The sequence below is a fragment of the Zosterops lateralis genome (assembly GCF_965231275.1).
Source record: "Zosterops lateralis genome assembly, chromosome: 4".
NCBI lineage: Eukaryota > Metazoa > Chordata > Aves > Passeriformes > Zosteropidae > Zosterops > Zosterops lateralis.
In genome coordinates, this window is record NC_139765.1 from 7,097,785 (window position 1) to 7,118,140 (window position 20,356).

Here is a 20,356-nt window from a genome sequence, read left to right on the forward strand (position 1 = left end):
GAGGAAAAACTAGAGCCCCCTTGGGGCCTCTGTGGGAGACCCTTTAGAAGGAATATTTCCCCTCAGCATATGTGAAAAAAGTTAATCTTCTTCTTCCTGCATTAAATTTACGATGCTCTGTCTTTAGGAAGCTCTCTGCAATTAAAATGCTTGTTTGCCCCATTCTTCCCACCTTTATATTGAGATCCTAATGTCCCTGCTGCAAAAAACACAGTGACCATCTTAAATCTGGGGACGCTTTTGCAAGGTTTGATTCACATATATTTGTGCAGAACAGAAACCTGCCTCATTATGAATCTTGCTGACATTATTTGCTGGGGTAGGGTAGGGGACACTAAAGAGCAAGGAAGGAAGGAAAGGACTTACAGAACACTGTATTTAGAGATCCACAGAAATACAGGCATTACTGTTCATTTCAAGCCTCAACCAAAGTAACCAGAAACCATTCTAATTAAATAGACATCAGCAAACTCCTATTTCCTTTGTGCTCCAAGTGGATATCAGTCCACATTATAAAACCACTATGCATGTGGCATAAATCAGCAACATCTTGGCAGGCTATACTAGAAAGCCTCCAAATTGCAGGAGCAGGAAAAAAACAAACCAGCTCAACACACTCTCTAAAAGCTGTACCAGCAACGAGACCAGAGCAGCCCACTGACCTACTAATTGTTCTGATTTAGGGATATTTCCTCAGGTTACTCTCTCTCCTAGAAGGAGAAAAAGTATTTACGCTGACACTGAGACCGTCACTGCCTCTGCCTCCCAGTACAGCAAACAAAACATCTTTCCCATGAGAAGGACAGTTTTGACAATCAGTACAATAAGAATCAATCTGGTGGAAAGCACCAGCTTCTTAATCACCATTTCAAAGTCTGCTTCCAATGCCATCCATGTCATCAGTACCTGACAGGCAAACCTCATTAGGCATGTTCTGGTCTGTAGTTCAAATTGTGCCTCCACAAGTTGCTGCAATAAAACATTTTTATACTCACATATACAGTCAATAAAATAATTCAGTTCAGCACAGCTTAAACAGAGAGACTTTTTACAAGAACAAGAGGAAATGGCTTCCCACTGCCAGAAGGCAGAGTTAGATGGGATATTAAGAGATAAATTCTGCTCTGTGAAGGTGGCAATGCCCTGGCACAGGCTGCCCAGAGAAGCTGTGGCTGCCTTAGACCTGGAGGTGTCCAAGGCCAGGCTGGATGAGGCGTGGAGCAACCTGATTTAGTGGAACCATGACAGGGGGTGTGGACAAGATGATCTTTAATGTCCCTTCCAACCCAGGCCATTCTGTGATTCTAAATCAGACCTTCACTGCAGAGCAGCAAGACTCAAGGACACAATCAAGCCCACAGTAGGAAAAAAACCCTAATCAATGCAATGAATCGTTGCATTCAAACAGTAGGACATCTAGAGCAGAGTTAGGAAAATGTTTTAAAATGAGAGGACAATCTTCCATGGGACTAATAAGGGATAAACACAGCAAAATGGAGCTTATTGTATTTGGACACAAGAGCCTACAACTACAGCTGCCTGTAACAGTGAAGATCCAAGCCCTGCTGAAAGTTGAAAGCCCCAACCCCTCTTCCTTTTTTCACTGCGAAGATAAGAAAGTGCTACTTTTAAGTAGAGTCCCTGGTCCTACAACAGACCCTAAAACACCCTTCTTCAGTAGATCTAAACTCTCTCAAACCCCTCTCCATTCCAAATGCTAAAAAATGAAAAAAGAAATAAAGGCATGCCCCAAGTTCCCATACTAACACCAAAAGTCACAGCCAACACTACACAGATATGACAGGTTAAAAACACTGTTATCACGGGAATTTACTCAAAATCTCAGTTCCTGCTGTATCACATGAATGTACACAAATACCCCAGACCTGCAGGGTACAGGGAGCTGTGCCTGCACACACTGTGCAAGAGCCAAAGTGTGGGAACTCCCAGTGAATGGGGCTAGAGTTAAACCACTGCAGGCAGGGCCAGTACTACATGCACAGGAGCTAAAGAGAATTCTGTATTTGCTAACTCAGGACAACTCATCAGTTTGAGTGCTCTTCGTCCAAGTTTGGCTCTTTTTCTTTGCAGGCAGCTGGAAATGGTGTAAAGGTTGGTTTACTGTTCTGGAGTTTCTTCAAAAAGGCCAAAGCACAAAGCCTTGGAACAATGACCTGAACCAAATCCCACCCAAATCAGTCCTTTCACAGCCTTCAATGAATTTTGGACCAAACTAAGTAAACATTCTTGCCCACAGAAAGTTGCATCAGGTTGACGTGATTTGGGAACACAAAGTTGCACAGCCTGAATCCTGGACGTAGGGTTCTGAAGAAGTTCCTTAAAAATCTGTGGCAATATTCACCAAAACACAGCAGAGATGGAACAATTGTATAGTTAAAACTGCAGTACAGGGCAAGACTGGAGCATCTGTGCATCTGATAACTTCCCACTGCCCAGCAGCAAGTTCTGCCTGTACCTTTAACCAGCCAAGGGACAACTGCCTATTGCTAGAAAACCTCACAACTGCTTCTTACCATACATGTTTCTGGGAGATGTTCACACACACTTCTGAGAGGAACTCAAACTCATTAAAAAATAATAAAAAAAGAGTAAACACAAAGGAAGAACAACAACCATTAAAAAAAAAAAAACAACCCTAAATGGTACAAAAGAACAAACCAATTACTTAAAACATTCCTGTTTGGTAAAGTAGTAAAATGCTCTGCACTATAGTAATTAGGGGATAGCAAAACTCAAAAAGAGAGCATTTTCTTAAGCTATGGAAACATGAAACCAAAATCCCAATACAAGTGCAACTAGCAGTTTACTCTTACCAGATAGCATATCAACTGATTGTTAAGGCACACACTCTGCAAATGCTAGAGACCATGAAAATCCCAATATTATTTTTACAGATTGGAAAAACACAAAGGCCAAAAACAACACCAATAACTCAAATAAAAAACTCATGCTTATGTTTACATGAAAGTTTGATGAGTATAATATATTCGTCACACTCCCACAATTATTCCCCGAAAATACTATAAATATTATTTTGACAATGTAATTATAGTTTTTACTTTAACAGTGGCAGACAAAGTATTGGCACCAGTCCCCATACAAAAATCCTAACAGACAAAGCAAAGATCACACATTGAAACTGGCAACTCTTAAGGTCAGGGCTGTCCTTTATAACTATGTCTAAAAAAAGTCTGCTTAAGTTAGCAGCTGGTTTATTCAAGCTGTTATACATACATAGTTTTAATTATGCTAGCTGTAAACAAAAGGAAACCCCAAATACAAAAATAAATGGGAGTGCAGATTGTTAAATTCTCTTTTCTTCCATGCAACTGAGGCATGTTCTTTCAGACTGCTTTTCGGGAATTAATCCTACGGACTGTGGGTTCTCTCATGAATTGCCTTCTCCCTCTTCCTCTCCCTCAAAAGAAAAGCTGATGTGAATCTAAATTGGGAAACATCACCTATCAACAGTTCATGGTGACTGTATGACAGGTAAAACGATTCAACCTTTAAAACCACTCACTCATGCCACGTAAATCAGCAAGGAACATGACTTGTACAAAAAAATCTGCAGCACAATAATTTACTGTATTTGGTCACAAACACCCCCAAGATCTCCAACAAAACAGTATGAAGCCTTCTCCTTCATAGATAAATATTTGGGGCACTGACGTGGGAAGAGAGTAAAGATTACCTATCATTCCTTAATCCAGTTGGTTTAAATTTTGTAGCCATTGTCTATGAGAGTCTGCAGGACACAATTAAGAAATTACACCTTCTCCAAATCCCTCTGAGCAAGCCTGTGTGAAGACACTTGTTCAGACAGTTATAGACCTCTGTTTACAGACAATAAAACTTAGTAATGGTTTCCCAAATGCACTGGCTGAGCTCTGCTATGATGTCTGTCTAGCAAAAAGTTACTACCTGTGTTCCATCACACTTTCCAAGCATGTTTTAAAGTATTTTTTATACAGAAAACATTAGCAGTAATTTGGAAATGAAACCATTCAATGCAACATGATTCAAGAACTACAGAAAAAAAGCAAAAGCAAAATGCAATTTTTTAAAAGACTAAAACAGAAGAATGAAAAATACTGGACAAGGGAAAAAAGGGAAGCACAGAAGATGAGAATGACTCCTTCAGTCAATATTGGCATTCATTAAAGAGCATTTAGGTTCCATAACTGACCACTCTGTTTCTCTTTCCTGTTGATTTAAAATACTTTGCCAAATGACCATGCATTTCAAATAATTTCAAGACTAAGTGAAAATTAGTTAGACTGCAATGCCAGTACATAAGCCTCTAATGCTCAGTTTTTCAAACTAACTAGCCTTAAATGCCCAGATTTTTCTGCTCACTGGTTCTGCAAAGGTACCACTTCTATGTATTTCCAAAAGTCCAAGTATTTACTTCTAGCTCATTTTCCTACTGCCAAAATAGTCTTTTTAAGGGGACCAAAGCCTTCTAGGGGAAGAAAATAAAGAGATAAATAAATATTGACAAGAAACAGTAAATAGTTAAGGACACATGGCTGCCCATTTAAGAAGGAATACAGGAAAACCAACTCAGTGTGCTTTGGCAGGTTTGAAAGCATTTACTTCCCCTGCTCTTCTGTACCTTCAAAATTAGCCAGTCTTGATTATCCACTGTAATTCCAACTTACCAATTCTTGAGTGCAGAAATGGAAAAGCTCAGAGCAAAGGAACATCTCCTGTTTTTTTCACTGAGTGAGGATGGAACTGAAAGTTTTGTTTCTCCTATACCCTCCTGAAAAAAGTAGGAATCACCTCACTGGTATTTACCCGTTTTTGTTTTCAGGACTACTTTCGCAAACATAACAACTTAACCCTGTTTTACTCCTGTTCTTCTTCAAAAAAACAAAAACATTTGATTAAATATCTCCTTTTCTGTAAACTTTTGAAAAGTACTTCAAATCAACAGCTTTTCAGAACTGAGAAGGTACCCAGTGTAGCTGTTGGAAATTTATTTCCTCTTGCCACTTATTTTCAGGCATCTCTCCTAACAAAATGTCAACGTGATTCGAGTACTACATGAGCCCCTACAGTTTATATTCAGTGGCTTTTGAAATCCAGCATGTCTTAACCTTCAAAAGCTTACAAAGAAATCAAGAATCCTTCTTTGCTCAGCCATGTGATGTTCCCCTGTAGACCCTCAGGGGAGCTTCTGTCTTCTTAGTACATCAAAGATGAAATGTTTCCATCCCATTTGGCTGTTGCAAGAAACACAGGCCTAGGTCCCTCACATCTCATTTTTGGAGCACATACACACTCCTGTGTTTTTTAAAATTTACTTTTAGTGTCTATGAAGGAGTGATATTTTTATTCATACGGACTTCTGAATTCAAAGGTTACTCATTGATATCTCTTCTGCAGAGTGCTTCTCTTCCACAATGACTGATTAATACCAGTTTTTCTTCCCAGACCATAAAGCACCAATGGGTCAAAAGCAACTGGGTTTTCATTAACTGAAAAAAAATAAAATATGCATGAGAACCATTCAGGTCCACAACAGCTGGAGTAGTTCAACAACACTGAGGCTGAGCCCATGGTACTATTAATGGTCCTGGTGGACAAAGCAGAAAGGGAAAAAAAGGTGGCAGAAAAAGAGAGAGAAAAAAGAAGATAAAGGAAAAAAAGGAGGAGAGAAGAGAAAAAGGAGGAGAAAAATAAAAGAGAGAAAAAAGGAGAACAGAGGAAAAAAAAGAGGACAGAGGAGAAAAGGGAGAGAAAAAAGAGGGAAAAAAAAGAGACAAAAATGAAGAAAAAAAATAGAGAAAAAGGGAGAGAGGGAAAATGGAGAGAGGGAAGAAAGAGAGAATAAGAGAAAAAAAGGCGGAGGAGAAGAATAAAGCTTAAAAAAAGGAACTTTTTATAGCTCCCTTGTAAGAACATGGCATTTGCAGTACTTGAAAAATGTTTAAAATAAGCTATCACATACTTTCCCACACATCCTCCCCCATGAAAGGAAGCATGAACAGGTGTTAGACATATGATATTCATGTTGCTGAACATCCTACCAGAAATGCTCAAGTTACTATAATAAGCGCAGTATTAAAAAATGTACATAGAGTCATCTTTCATCACTGCTTTTGAAGGAATGCTGTAAGTTCTGTTCTGAAGAGAGTGTCTGTAGCTGTTTAACTACACCTGAACACTTTGCAGAAAATTGGAAGCAAGGTCAAATTCCTGTTCACGGATTCAAGCTACAATCCATTACAATTTAACCGAAGTTTCTGGACTTTGTAGAATTATGAGCAGAGAACACCCCAAACCTTGCTCTAACAGGCAGCACACCTGGACACAGGTTTTGGCTGAGATCCCCAGAAGTGCCTGTAACATGAACATAGGCTCCTAACATTCTGTACCAAAAAAATTCTGTACCAGTAATTGTGTGGCAGCAGGACCAGGGCAGTGAGTGCTCCCTGTGCTGGCACAACTGCTGAGGCACCTCCAATCCTGTGTCCGGTTCTGGGCCTTTACCCCAACAAAAAAAAAAGACACTGAAGGGCTGGGAGCATGTCCAGGAAAGGGAATGGAGCTAGGAAGGGTCTGGAGCACAAGGCTGATGAGGAGCAGCTCAGGGAGCTGGTGGGGCTCAGCCTGGAGAAAAGGAGGCACAGGAGGGACCTTCTGGCTCTGCACAATTCCCTGACAGCAGGGGGCAGCCAGGAGAGGTCGGGCTCTGCTCCCAGGGAACAAGGGACAGGATGAGAAGAAATGGCCTCAAGCTGTGCCAGGGGAGAGTCAGGTTGGATGTCAGGAGGAACTTTCTCATGGAAAATGTGGTCAGGCATTGGCAGGGACTGCCCAGGGAGGTGCTGGAGTCCCTATCCCAGGAGGTGTCCAAGGAATGACAAGACATGGCACTCAGTGCTCTGGTCTGGGTGCCAAGGTGGGGATCAGTCACAGCCTGGACATGATGGTCTTGGAGGTCTTTTTCAACCCAAATCATTCCGTGATTCTGTGATTCTCATGTTTACACATTTTTATGTGGCTTTCCCTGGGTGGTTAAAACACCTAAAGATTGTGGAGGCCTGGCTCCAGCACAGCACAACAGTAACAATACCTGTGCCAGCTGGTCTAAAGCAAGGCCAGTATCACCAGCAGCCTGGATGTGAGGAATACTGCTGGGATGCCTGGAGCACCTCTCAGGCAAGCACTGCAGCTGAGACCCCAGCTCTGCTCAGAGAGGACAATCACCTCATTCAGAGAACTTGCACAACAAGTTGTCTCACGCAGGGCAGCTACGAGGCATTCAATGCCTTTTCACCTGAGAGGACAGAAATGTATTTTGGCAGATAAATCATTTTTAAGCAATTATATTGGAATTCAAAGAGCATTCTTCAGCATCAGTGGTATTTTGAAGTGGTGAAAGGTTTGAGAAGATCTGTTTACAAACAAAAATATTGAAGTTCCTTCTGTCCAAGCTGGGGTGGGGAATCAATGAAAGGATCAGATGCAAGAAAAGAGGCATGTCCTTGCTTGAAACTTTTCAAGGAGACACAAAGCAATCCTTTGGGTTTTTTTCCTGAGTTTGGAGAGGGATCCTAAATCCAACTCTCACATTCTGGAATCTAAAGATCCATCATCTTGACAACCCTCAGTGTACCTTTCCAAAGGTCTGCTGGATTCCACTGGAAAGCTTAAGATTTGCCACAGGAAAAAGAAAAAAAACCAAACAAACTTAACCCCACAACCAAACCACTTCACATGCTGTGAAGTGAAGGAGATTTTCTACTTGAGTTTCTGACAAGGATATTTCCTATGTCTGCTGCAATCCCAAACATACTGAATTACATCTGAGAGCTCTTAAGAGATCTGGGTCTGCTTTAAGTTCAGTTAAAGTTCATCTGGCAGCTTCATGAGCTGCTCCTTTGGCAAGTGTTCTTGGTCTTTGTACCCAGAGCAGAAAAAAAAAAAAAGTTGCTATGATGAGACTCATCTAATTAAAGAAATAATTCAAACAAAAGGGATGTGGAGAGGGTACTTTGGAAATTCCATTAAGTCTATATCCTGCAGGGAATTCCTTTTTTCCTTCAGACTTGAAAACTGAGTATCTTATTAGCTATCTGTTGGAAGACTGTGTTCTCAAATCACTTAAGAAACATTAAAGACCTTCTTGCATGTAGCATTTCTGCATGAGCAGGTACAACAGCTTCTGCATCTTCAATCCCCATCCAGGTTAATTCTGAACTGGCCAAAGGGGGCAGCATTTATCATCCTGTCAGCCTTCCTACCAGGAATATCTACCTCATTTCACAATCATCTGCTTCCTACACTTTCAGCAAGTACAGCTTTGAGAATACTGGGACGACTTTCCAAGTTCACAGTGACTCTGTGATCCTGTGAACCACCAAGAGCAATCATCCAGCTGTTGGACTTTCTTCATGCAAATCCTCAGAGCAGGTTCACTCCTCCATGTAGTACAAAATACACATTGCTCAAGGCAGATTAGTTGTAGGAAAGATTAGTCTTAAGAATGTCTTAGATTACCACAGATGTACTATGTAAGGAATTACAGGAAATAAAACTAGGCTATGGAGTTCAACTCAAAGTAACATGGGAAGTAAGCAAGTAGGAAGAGTGGGCACAAACAGCTAACTGTAGCAATATCATAAAGAAAGGACTAAAAACGCTTGTGTTTTTTCATGTAAGCATTAAAAAGAAAAGAGACTCTCATTATAGGGACAGCTGGCTTGTGCATGGGATTGGACAATCTCTGAACACTGTATGTATGAGTTAACTGTTTTTCGACCTACCTGGAGTTTCAAAGAGCTATTTCAGGACAGACATTCTAACACACCTTCAAAGTTTCTGGCCCACTGCTTTAGTGGTATAACATGTACTCAAAACAGTAATTTTTCCACAGCTGGGACAAGTATTACAAACATACAGGAATTTATTTCATTTTTTAAAGCATTTAAAAAAAGAAAAAGTATGATGTTATGGTGCAAACATGCAGTAGAGTTCAGTAAATATACTGAATTAAGGAGCCAAATTAACCATGTATATAACCCCTGGCAACTATTTTTAAAGTATCACTCCTAGCAGAGAGGATGCAAAGGAGTCTGGATTTATTTGAATAAATATTAGCAACAGTTTTTAGTCATACCACTTTGCACAACACCTCCTTTTTCATTTCTTTGATCATGTCGTCTCCCTTAACCATCACACTGGTCACAGCAGAGGCCAAAGAATACATATTTTTATTTCATTTCTGGTTTCATTCATTTGAAATTGTACTACACTGAACTTTCTTTAAAAAATTACCACACCACCCACTTACTAGCCTTAACAGCTACCAATGGATTAGAGTGCAAAATCTCCATAAATCAGGTTAAATGAATTTTTCAGTCTGCAGAAAGAATTTTCAATCTCATCTCTGTAAATATGATGTTAGTACTTCAAGTTTATTTAGCCTACAATGATTTGTTCTGGGAATTTTTCACAGGAACATGATCTGAAATGTTATTTAGTGCTGTTCACTCTGCAGTACACCTTTACCTCCTTCTCCTTTTACTTCGCTGCAATGGAAGCAACACAAAGGTATTTTAAAAACCGTAAGAATATACACAGGCACCAATAGGGATCATCCAATCCAAGCAGCCATTTGAGGGAGGAAATGATACACACCCAAACGAACAACCTGAAATACTCCACTTAACACCTAATTATCTCCCAGCACAAAATACACAAGCTACTCCAGCCCTGTGACCTGATTTCCTATATGAAATATGAGGAGAGAATCATGAAACAGAATTACAGTTAATAAATACAGTACCATTTACTAATTTCATGGGTCTCTTTTGTTTCAACAGTGCTATCCAAGTCCAATTTAACAATTCGCTTTGGTACAACTAATAATCCACAATCAAATTTAACTGCTGGCTTCTGAGCTGAACCCTGCAGAAGGAACCAGTGCTCTAGGCACTACATTAATTTCCACTTACAATAAAGTTCATCAGATCACTCAACAAAGAATTAGCAACATTTGCTTGTGTAATCTTTTTTTTTTTTTTTGCTGTATTGACATAGGTGGAATACATAAGCTATGCTCATTGCAGAGGTTCCTCAAGGAGATCAATGCTACTTACAGCATCAATGAACCACCTATCCTGGGTCAATGCAGCAAATCTTACTTATAACTCAGATGTATTTACTGAACGTCTATGTAGAATAAAAGTCACAAAAAAAGCTTTTACTGAAATCCTGTTAAGAACTGCCTCGTCAATGTCACCTTTCTATTCAATGTTGATAAACAGAGATTTTATACCAACCTCTGGCTAGGAAAAGCAGATAATCAAATTACTAGGTTTTAGCCCCTTTCCTTTTTGCTCAATAGCATTCCCTCTCCTTTTCAAACCCATGAGGAAAGAACAGCACACACATGTGACAGCCTAGCAAGGACAGCCCAGCAGCCATGAAGCCAAAGGGAAGACCTCAGAATGAAGTCTAACCAAATGAAAATTAAATGAAAATTAAAAAAAAATTTAGAAAGTCACAACCAAAATTTGCCTCCTGGAATTAGATAAATTATTTTACGTATCAACAAATAAAAAGACAGTAAAACAACAGAATGTATTTTGAATGGAGGTACTACAGGAACTTTTCCTTTTATAAAACCAAATATCCTGCTTCATATTAAAGAGTTTCCACATATCTTTCCTTTAGCAATCTATAAGGAACAGTTCACTGAAAATACAGCTGAACTAGACTTGAGGCTGAGACCTTTTAAAGCAGCCTAAGTGAGGGCCAATTCTTAACTGCAATTCAAGAAAGAATAAAGTTTATTGATTAAACAAGTGCATCAGTAAAGTGACATCATACCATCCACATAAAAAATACAGTGCAGGCTATACATTTAACAAAATCCCCAGCCTTACCAGTCAGTAACAATTCTTCTTTGATTTGTATTCCATGAAGCAACTTTATCAAATGGACAGATGTAGAGATGAGACCCAAGTTCCTATTATTAAATTGGGAAAAAAACACAATAATTCACTTGATATGAAATACATGCAAAAAAACTTAAAAGGCTTTTCACCAAAGTTAACAGGAAATCTTTATTTCTGAATCTTCTTTCTCCTGAAGATGATCTCTGGAACAAAAATAGTTTCTCCTATGTTACTGCCTGCCTTTCAGTAGCCACATTACTACCATCAGAAGCAGATCAAAGGGGCTCATTGCATTTTACCAATTTTGGGCACAGAGCCTTCAGAGCTAGGTACCCTTTCCTCCCTTCTTGCTATTCTTCCTATCAAACATTAATCATTAGCAAATTTTTCCTATAATTCAAACAACTTTATTTGTGCAAAAACTTTGCTTTGTCTGGAGATCAAGCATCCAGAACAAGAGTCATGTATCTTACTTCATAATGAATTTGGAAGATTTTCAATGTCAACAAAGCAATTAGTGACAGCTACCAAAAAACAACAGGGCCAGCTCAAAGGGAAACATACACAACTCTCATAGAGAGGCAGAGAAGGCCAAGTAATCATTTACCCTTTCTCCAGTGAGAAGAAATCATAGGTAGACTCTCAGAATGATTTGCATTGCAATTTCTGTGGCATTAACAGAAACTAAGACTTGGTTCCATGTCAAAATTACACAGCTCAATAAACCGAATTTGACAAGTCCCAAGATGACAATTTTTAAGACTCAATAATTCTTTGATATAACTGACTTGTGATAAGTTTGGGGGTTTTTTTTGTTGTTGTTGTTGTTGTTGGTTGGTTAGTCTGAGATTCTCGTGGGGCATCTGGGCAAGGAGAGTGTTGGCTGCTATTTTGTTGGGTGTTTTAAAAATATCAACCAGAGTATCAGGTGTTCATTAACTACAGCTGGTTGTATCACGAGCATCCCTTCAATGTAGCAACAGACACGGGCAAAGAACAGAGAGGCTAAATAACTTAAGGAGCCAGACTGACTTAATATCCTTTACGCTCAACTTGCCTGTATATATGTATCCGGATTAATATGCACAGTTCTACATGCTGTGTTTTGTTAGGCAAGCCAGACAGATCTAAATGAACCTTAAAAGCCATACTAATCCTGTAACTGACTATTAAGATAATTTATTTATTATGTTATTAAAAAAAAAAAAAAAAAAAAAGAAAGAGAAAAAAAAAAAGTTCTACAGTCAGGCTTCCAACAGGTTTATATCATTTGTGTAATCAACTCCTATTATGGACCCAAACACTTTGTTCTATTACTGAGCAGGGCCCCAAACTGACCTACAAATAGGTCAGCTATTTTTGTTTCTTGCATATTTGAAATCGAGTGATTGCATCCAGCAGGAAATGCCAGTTAATAAATCAACTAACACAGCAGTAAGTAAGAATCTCTTTCATAAAACCAAACCAACATCAGAAGGTGGCACTTTTGTATGGGCTAAAAGGGATGATAACTGTACCTCATGACATGTTGATTCTTGGCACACTCCACACAGGCATTCCTCAGACACCTGAAGCACTCTGCTGTGAGCAGCAGGCAGGTGTCCAGATCTGCCAGCCCACAGGAATCCTTACAGCTCTGCTCAATGGACCTTGAGGTGCTTGTCAGGATTTCCAGGACATCCCGAAATACGCTTTCTTCTGCTCTTTCTCTGAAATACATGAATTTGTGGTGAAGAAAAAAATAAAAATGCACTCCTACTAAAAAGCCTATGACACTGACACTTCTTATTGTAAACCCAAAGATGTTTCTGCAGCAATCTTTAACTACTCAGAGTATTTAACTACTCACAGTCTTTCAGGTGGAAAGAACAAAATACGTCACACAATCCTCCCATCAGCCTTTTCAGAAAAGGGGCTGTAGTAGAGTTTTGTCACCTTAGTATTCCTCATGACTTTTCAACAGCTCTTTGGAATTTTAGTGAAAAGGGAAAAAAAATTCTCTCTAATACATATAAGCTGGCAGGTTTATACATGACACTGGATGTTGCTTTAAGAGCAACTGCTTTAGTTAATTAACACAGCTTAGATGTCCGGCGATAAATGTTTCAGAAGAATAAGGTATTAGAAGCTCCAGCCTGCTGCAGATTTCCTCCAGAGGACAAAGGTCATGGTGGCTGCACGAGCACATTTCTGAAGTGTGAGAATCACATCCAAGGGAAAAAGGCAACTTTGTCCCACCTCAGCAGACAACTACCCAACACAGAAGGTACCAGGCCACTTCCTGCAGCACCTGGACCAAGGAAAACAGCACTACCAAAAAACCACAAGCATATTACAGAAATCCATATGAATGGATGACAGCTGATGCTGCTGCTCCATGAAGATCCACCAGCCTCCCAGGAATGACACACACACTTACAGGTGATCTGTCACACAGAGATGAACATTTCCAAACTACAGCTGTTTGTCTACACTCTGTCCTGATTTTATCTCCACAAAAGAGATGAGGGCAACACATGATAAACGTTGATAACTCAGTTCTGATACCACATGCTGGTGGAGAGAAGCCACACCAGAGAGTGTTTATGGAATTGCTACAGGGAAATTCAATAAATTTGCTCATCAAACACTTCTGACTGGGGTCAGGAAAAGGAAATCCAGATGCAGCTTCCTTAAACCTTAAACAGACTTGTCACGTACTCAAGATCAAACAGAAAAAAGTGAGATGAGAGGAAATGTAAAGTGGCATTTAATAAAAATTCATGCAAAAAACTCTTCCTAAAGGAGAATTAAAAAAAAAACTCTTATTCAAACACTACTGGGTGATATAGTATTACCTGCACTCTGCTGCTCACTCAAATGACCACACATTTGCACCATTACAAATTCTACCCTCTCTTTCCTAAGTGATCATGTCCATAAATCAAACCATAGAATCACCAAGGTTGGAAAAGATCCTTAAGATCACCAAGTTCAACATTAACCAAATGCTGCCAATCCACCTTGTCCCTAAGCACATCCTCACACCTTTTTGGAGACATTCTTTCCCACCTCTGCTCCTGCCATGTTCTTCTTCCTAGACTAAACAAAACCCTCTGAAGTCTTTACTCACAGTGCACATTTTTCTAAGTCCCTTATCAGATTTGCTGCTCCAACAGTGACACTTCTATGCCAGGCTACATCTCACTGACAGTACAGTGCCTCCAATGCTGATGTCTGTTAGGGTGTGGAGGAGACTTACAAAGAAGGGAGAGTTCTGTAAGAAATACCACACACGCTAATATCACTAAACTACCACAACATAAAGTCTCAGATCTCCAGGAACTATGTATTTTATTCTGCAACTTCACAGTTGATCAAGACCAATATATTTACACATTCTCCATCCACACTGAAACATTAAAAAACCCACCACTGCATCACTGAGAATTATGGGGAAGAAGCTGAATTTTACAATACTGAAGGAAAAATACCAAAGAGGCACAAAAAACAAAGACCAAAAGCAGAGCTGGCCCTCAGTCACAAAGAAAACAGTGTAGCTTACATAACCAGAAAGAAAGTCTGGAATTTGGTTTTGGTTTCAAGACCCAAGAAAATATATTCATGGAACTTGAACCTTCAGCTTACAAGAAGCAGTGCAGCTCCTGCCACTTCATGATGTGCCAAGAGAGGACTCAGTGGCTGACGTACCACAGGCCCCATGGGAAATGCACCAGAGACAAGTTTTTCTAAATGTCAGAAGAGTCTGGTAAGGCAGCCCCCAGCCAGGGAGTGCTTTCTACATTGAGCAGAACCATTTGCTATTCCAAGTTCTTAAATTCTGACATTACTCTAAATTGGGACCACTCAGCCCACTGTAGTTTCTTTCGTATTAGCCTATGCCTTTTGTTGGATTATCCCATGGAACTAGTTGTTTCCTGACCCAGCTGCAAAATACAAAACCCAGTGATCAGTGCAAGACATACTACTGTACGACATTCACTTATTTAAATTGGTAAAAGAGAAATTTAAAGGAGCCAGAAGAATTTTTGTGCAGATTTTTGTGACTCCACGAGTAAAAGCACACCTTACAGTTCGTCTGGAAAAAGCTTCACTCTCCTGGCAGAGCTATGCAGCAGAATAGAACTTTTAGCCAGACACTGGATCAGAAGCATGCTGAGCTGCTGTGACATTTTTTTCTTTTAAAATTAGATTGAAAGTAAAATAATAATAAAAAATAATAAAAAAACCAACTATGAGTGCAGACATTTCCAGTAAAATATGAAGATAAAAACCTTGTGTTCTTAATGGAGCAAGTATGGGGTACACAAGGAAGTGTCTGTCCTCGCTGTAAATGTGGAAGGAGATGTTGATTTTTTTTGCATCATTGAGGAGAGACAAAACTCCAAATCCATCTCTTAAACACTATGAAAGAAAATCCAGACTGCTCAACTCAGATCATTCCAGGCAGAAATCAAATCTCAAAGCCTAAGCAGGCAGCTACTCCCACAGCTACATCCCACCTAATGTGCCTGCCCAGAAAGGCACCAAAAACCCCAGAAGTGGCCCAGGGGAATCCCATGAGGTTCAACAAGACCAAGAGCTGGTGCTGCACCCGAGTCAGGACAACCCCTGGGGATCAATCCAGGCTAGGGATAAGCAGATGGAACAGCTCTAGGAGAAGGATTTGGGGGTGCTGAGTGAGAGGTGGACATGCCCTGGCCAAGTGTGCTGGGACTCAAAATGCCTGTCTGTGCTGGGCTGAGCCCCCAGGGTGGGCAGCAGGGGAAGGGAAGGGGGATCCTGTCCTTCTGTCCTGCTCTGCTGACATGCCTCTGCAGGGCTGCATCCTGCCCTGGGATCCCAGCACAGGGAGCTGTTGGACAGAATTCAGAGGAGGCACCAAGTCGTTTAGACAGATGGAGAAGCTCTATTAGGAAAGGCTGGGAGACTTGGGAGTGCTCAGCCTGGAGAAGAGCAGCTTTGGGCTGACCAAACTGATGCTTTTCCAGCACCTGAAGGGAGCCTACAAGGAAGATGCTGATTATTTACACGGGCCTGAAGTGACAGAATATGGGGGAACGGCTTCAGCCTGATAGAGTAAGTTTAGATTGGATGTTAGAAATTTCTCCCTGTGAGAGTAGTGAAGTCTTAGCAGAGGTTGCTGAGAAAAGCTGTGGCTGTCCATCCCTGGAAGTATCTAAGGCCAGGCTGGATGGGGCTTGGAGCAATCTGGGATAGTGAAAGGTGTCCCTGCCCATGGCAGGAGGGTGGGATGGGATGAGCTTTAATATCCCTGCAGCCCAAGCCATTCTGTATCTCTAAGACATTTTATGTCACCCACGACTAAAGCTTTCCTCCGTGCTACAGGCACAGGGACTGAGCACACCGCAGCTCCTCGTGGACCCGCTGGGGCAGGGCAGGAGAAGGGCCAGCCCACCCCACACACACACACAGGCACAGCCCCAGGAGGAAGCGGCTGGGGACGCACAAACTCCCCAGGAGGGACTATGGGGATACCGAGAGCCCCTTTTCCGGCCCGCAGCCCACTCCACGTGGGGCAGACCGCGCTGGGAAGCCGAGGCGAGCCCTGCCCTCCATCGGCCGGCACCGCCGCTCCCTGCTCCCCGCTACCTGGGCTGCGCCTCCCGGAACGAAGCCGACAGCGCCCGCACGGTCTCCAGGCGGGCCGCGGGCAGCGCTTCCGCCGCCGCCATCGCCCGCCCCGCCCCGGCCCGGCCCCGCTCCGCCCCCGCCGTGCGGAAATGGCGGCGGGGCCGCCCCGCGCTGGGCTGGGCTGGGCTCTGCGGGGCCCGCGGGAAAATGGCCATGTTGGTTGATACACGGGGTGCTTTTTCTTGTCTTTTTGCCTACCGATCCCTCGCCTTTCCTTTGTTTTCCCCCCTGCGCCGGCTCCTTTTCCCCGTAGGAAGCTCATCGCGGTGCCGGCTCCCCTCACGCCCCACGCCCCACACATCGCCCCGTGTGCTCTTGGAGAGACCGGCCTCTAAACAAAACAAATATTAAATCAATGTTTTAAAAAAAAACCCAAACATAAATTGTGGGAATAATTATTTCGTGCTTAATATCCTAATTATATAAAGATCTCCCAGCCTGGGACAGGGGTGAAACTAGGCGAGGTCCCTCCCAGTCCAAGCCCTTCTGGGATTCTGTGAAATAAATACTACATTGTGTGCTCTTGGAGATACTGGTCTCTAAACAAAACAAAAAAAAAAAAAAAAAAAAAAAAAAAAAAAAAAAGTATTAAATTAATGTTTTTTTAAAAAAAACCCAAATAGAAATTGCGGGAATAATTATTTCGTGCTTAATATCCTAATTACATAAAAGATCTCCCAGCCTGTGAGAGGGCTGTGAAACTGGGCGAGTGCTGAGGTCCCTCCCAGTCCAAGCCCTTCTGTGAAGTAAATACTACATTGCTTCAGGTTTTAAACTATTTTTAAACCAAATGTTACATTTTTAAAATTTATTGTCTGAAAATATCATTCGGTGTTTTCTAAATATGTACAAAAAGTTAATCTCTGGGTGCACAGGTGGGAAATGAGTTTCCAGTGGATAAAAAGATTAATTGTGGCCGAACACTATACAAAGCTTTTATCAGACAATCAGCATCAAATCACCGACTGGTTTGGGTTGGAAGAGACCTTAAAGCCCAACCAGTGCATTGCCATGGGCAGGGACATCTTCCATTATCCCAGGCTGCTCCAACCTCACCTTGGACATTCAGGGCCTGACCAGCCTTCCAGGGAAGACACTCTTAGAGTTCAACTATACAGCCAATTCTTATATAGATTATAAAATTTAGTATTCAGATTACTTACAGATGGCATATCTCAAGCTCTCCTTACAGTCTGATCTACCTAATTCTGTGAACAACAGGCAGATCCCTTAAAGATGCAGCTTTTCCCCCAGAGAGTTTACGGTCTAAATAACATTTATTTTTCTTAGCACAGCTTTAGGGAACTCCAAGAAGTGAAACAATCCACCTAGAGCCAACCACATCTGAAAAGAAAATTATGCAGAACTTATTTTTAAGAATTCTCCATCAAATTAAGACTAAACTCTTGAGACAACAGTCTTTGAAGGTAGAAATGGAAAAGGACCTGTCTTAGCCAAGACTCTGGAAGACAATTGCCCCATTCCAGCAAATGCTGGTTCTGCAGGACCAGATCTATCTCAAATGTTGTGAGAGGGCCACTTGTTCTAATCACAATATGCACACTGACTGTGCACTCCTGTTTTATTTGAGGCAACCTCCATGAGAAGATAAAATTTCGGCCCTGGAAAAATTTACAGTGAAGAATCAAATCCTGCAGCATAAATATTTTATATATTTCCGGTGTAAATACCAGTTTTCTGACTCTTATTTTGGGCCTGTATTATATTAAGTGTGATTTAGCCCACACAGCTTTGAAGCTGTAGACCAAAAGCTTTTATTTTTGTTCTGTTATTTAATAGGACCTAGTGAAATTGATCGACGCGCTTGGAAAAATGCTTTTCATTAGCCTCTGTTGCTAAATCTGTGGCGCACACCCTGCCATCATGCCCTCAGTTTCCTGCTTACACTGGGCAAATTACAGGCATTCCTTGCCTTGCCAAGGAATTGTGAACACCTATATTAGGATGAGGAAGAGCAGATCTGAGAGGAGGTAGCACCATCTTTTTAAAACACCAGAGGTAAAACAATCCATAGGAAATGGATACTGCAGACTGTCTCAAACCCAAGAATAACTGTTGCAATCTGAAGCCAACTGCAGAGTTTATCTGGCTTCAGGTGAGATGTTACACATGTGTCTGAAGGCCATAAAAGAGCAGTTACATTTGATGTTGATATTTATGTATCACTCGTTTGTTATGTAATATCATAAATAAATTTAATTCTGTATAAGAAAGAAATCCCTCCATCTGGAAAAAAAACCCACAAGGCCTCAGAGGAGATGTTCAAAGTCCTTGCATTTTGTCCTGGAAACAAATGATGTTTTCTGAGAAGCAGACGCAGATGAAATGCTGTCAGCTGCACAGTTGTCAGGTTCTGAGTCACTGCAGGGACTCTTACCTCATTTGTTAGGTGCAGTCCAGTTTCTAGAGGCAATGAGGAATTCTGTGAGTGTCACCTGCCCTTCACAATTTTTTATGCCACATTTGCGTGGAGTGTTTTTCTTGGGATCAGCATTATCCTCATTATATTTGCCAATGGCATAAGCGTGTGGAAAGACACTATCCTTGCCTCGGTCAACTGGATCAAAGGGATGCTACTTAAGATATCTGGTACTCAAAGTCTACTTCCCTGGTATCCTGGGGAATTTCACGGTACATGAATTTCACCTCATTCATGTACCAGTTGATTTATAATATGTAGAATTCAGAGTCAGGGTTTCGTTTGGTACAGAAGGAAATTAAGCTGAAGTGTAAGGGTGGTGCTGAATTCAAGGAGGTTTCCTCTGTGTTAACTTTGCATCATCCTGCAGTTTTTCCTGTGCTACAAGCCACCAGGGAGAGGCCTCCTGTTTAGAAATTGATTCTCATGGGTAGAGAATATCCCTGTTACAGACTTAACAAATTCAGATAAAATGAAACCTTTAAAAAGTCACTGATTTTCCTCTTCTTAAGTGTCAGGTGATTCCCCATCACTGGAAGTGTTCAGGGTCAGGTTGGACAGGGCTTGGAGAAACCTGTTCTAGAGGAACATGCTCCTGCCCAAGACAGGGGAGCAGAATGAAATGGGAGCAGAATGAGATGCTCTTTAAGGTCTGTTCCAACCCAAACCACTCCATGATTCTATGACTGAGAGTAATAAATAGTTTAACACTGCTACAGGGAAAAAAAATTGTTTACCACAGTTTAATTTCTGTAGGAAAGGACAGGGATGCACAAGGGCCTACACAAAGCAGAGAAAGACAAGGCACTAGTCATGAGGCTGAAGGAAAAATGATGTATGTGGGCAATGTGGCAGTAAACAGTGAGCTTGTAGAAATGCTGCATAGAGGCAACATATCTGAAATAAGTTCTAAGGATCTTTTTTAAGGTTTTGTGGTAAAGGATTCTTGAGGAGGACTGTGAAGAGGAGAGCATACAGTTAGTAGTCTCCTCTTGTGACCTTTTCTACTATCCAGTGTTACTTTAAGTCCTAGAAGCCAGTGTGAAAATGCTCGGAACAAGCAGTGGAGTGGGAGATAGATTTGACAGTTGTTCCATATAATGTAGATTTCCCATACAAATACAATCAGATCCCATCTCTCATGTGAAAATCTTGGCTTTTCCTGGTTTTCATTGCAGCCACAGCTTTTCTGGACTTCAGCAGCCCAAAGAACTGAGTATCCAGAGAGCTGCTATGAACCCAATGCACATAAATTACCTCTCTGCTCTGTGCTGAGCTCACCAGGATTTTGTGCTTCCATGGAGTCATTCTGTGGCAAGGGACA

The 20,356-nt window shown here is 41.3% G+C and overlaps 1 protein-coding gene across 1 annotated transcript in view; it reads right to left on the bottom strand.

Annotated features, from left to right (window-relative positions):
- Nucleotides 1-16,642, bottom strand: part of ATXN10 (ataxin 10) — an 86,260-nt gene extending 69,618 nt beyond the window's left edge. Inside the window, exons 1-3 of the mRNA XM_083859765.1 lie at nucleotides 16,551-16,642; nucleotides 12,455-12,646; nucleotides 10,926-11,008 (exon numbers count right to left, since the gene is read on the bottom strand). Of these exons, the coding sequence (XP_083715891.1) occupies nucleotides 10,926-11,008; nucleotides 12,455-12,646; nucleotides 16,551-16,633 (358 nt within the window). The 5' untranslated portion in view covers nucleotides 16,634-16,642. The remainder of the gene's footprint in view (nucleotides 1-10,925; nucleotides 11,009-12,454; nucleotides 12,647-16,550) is intronic.
- Nucleotides 16,643-20,356: the final 3,714 nt, after the last annotated feature.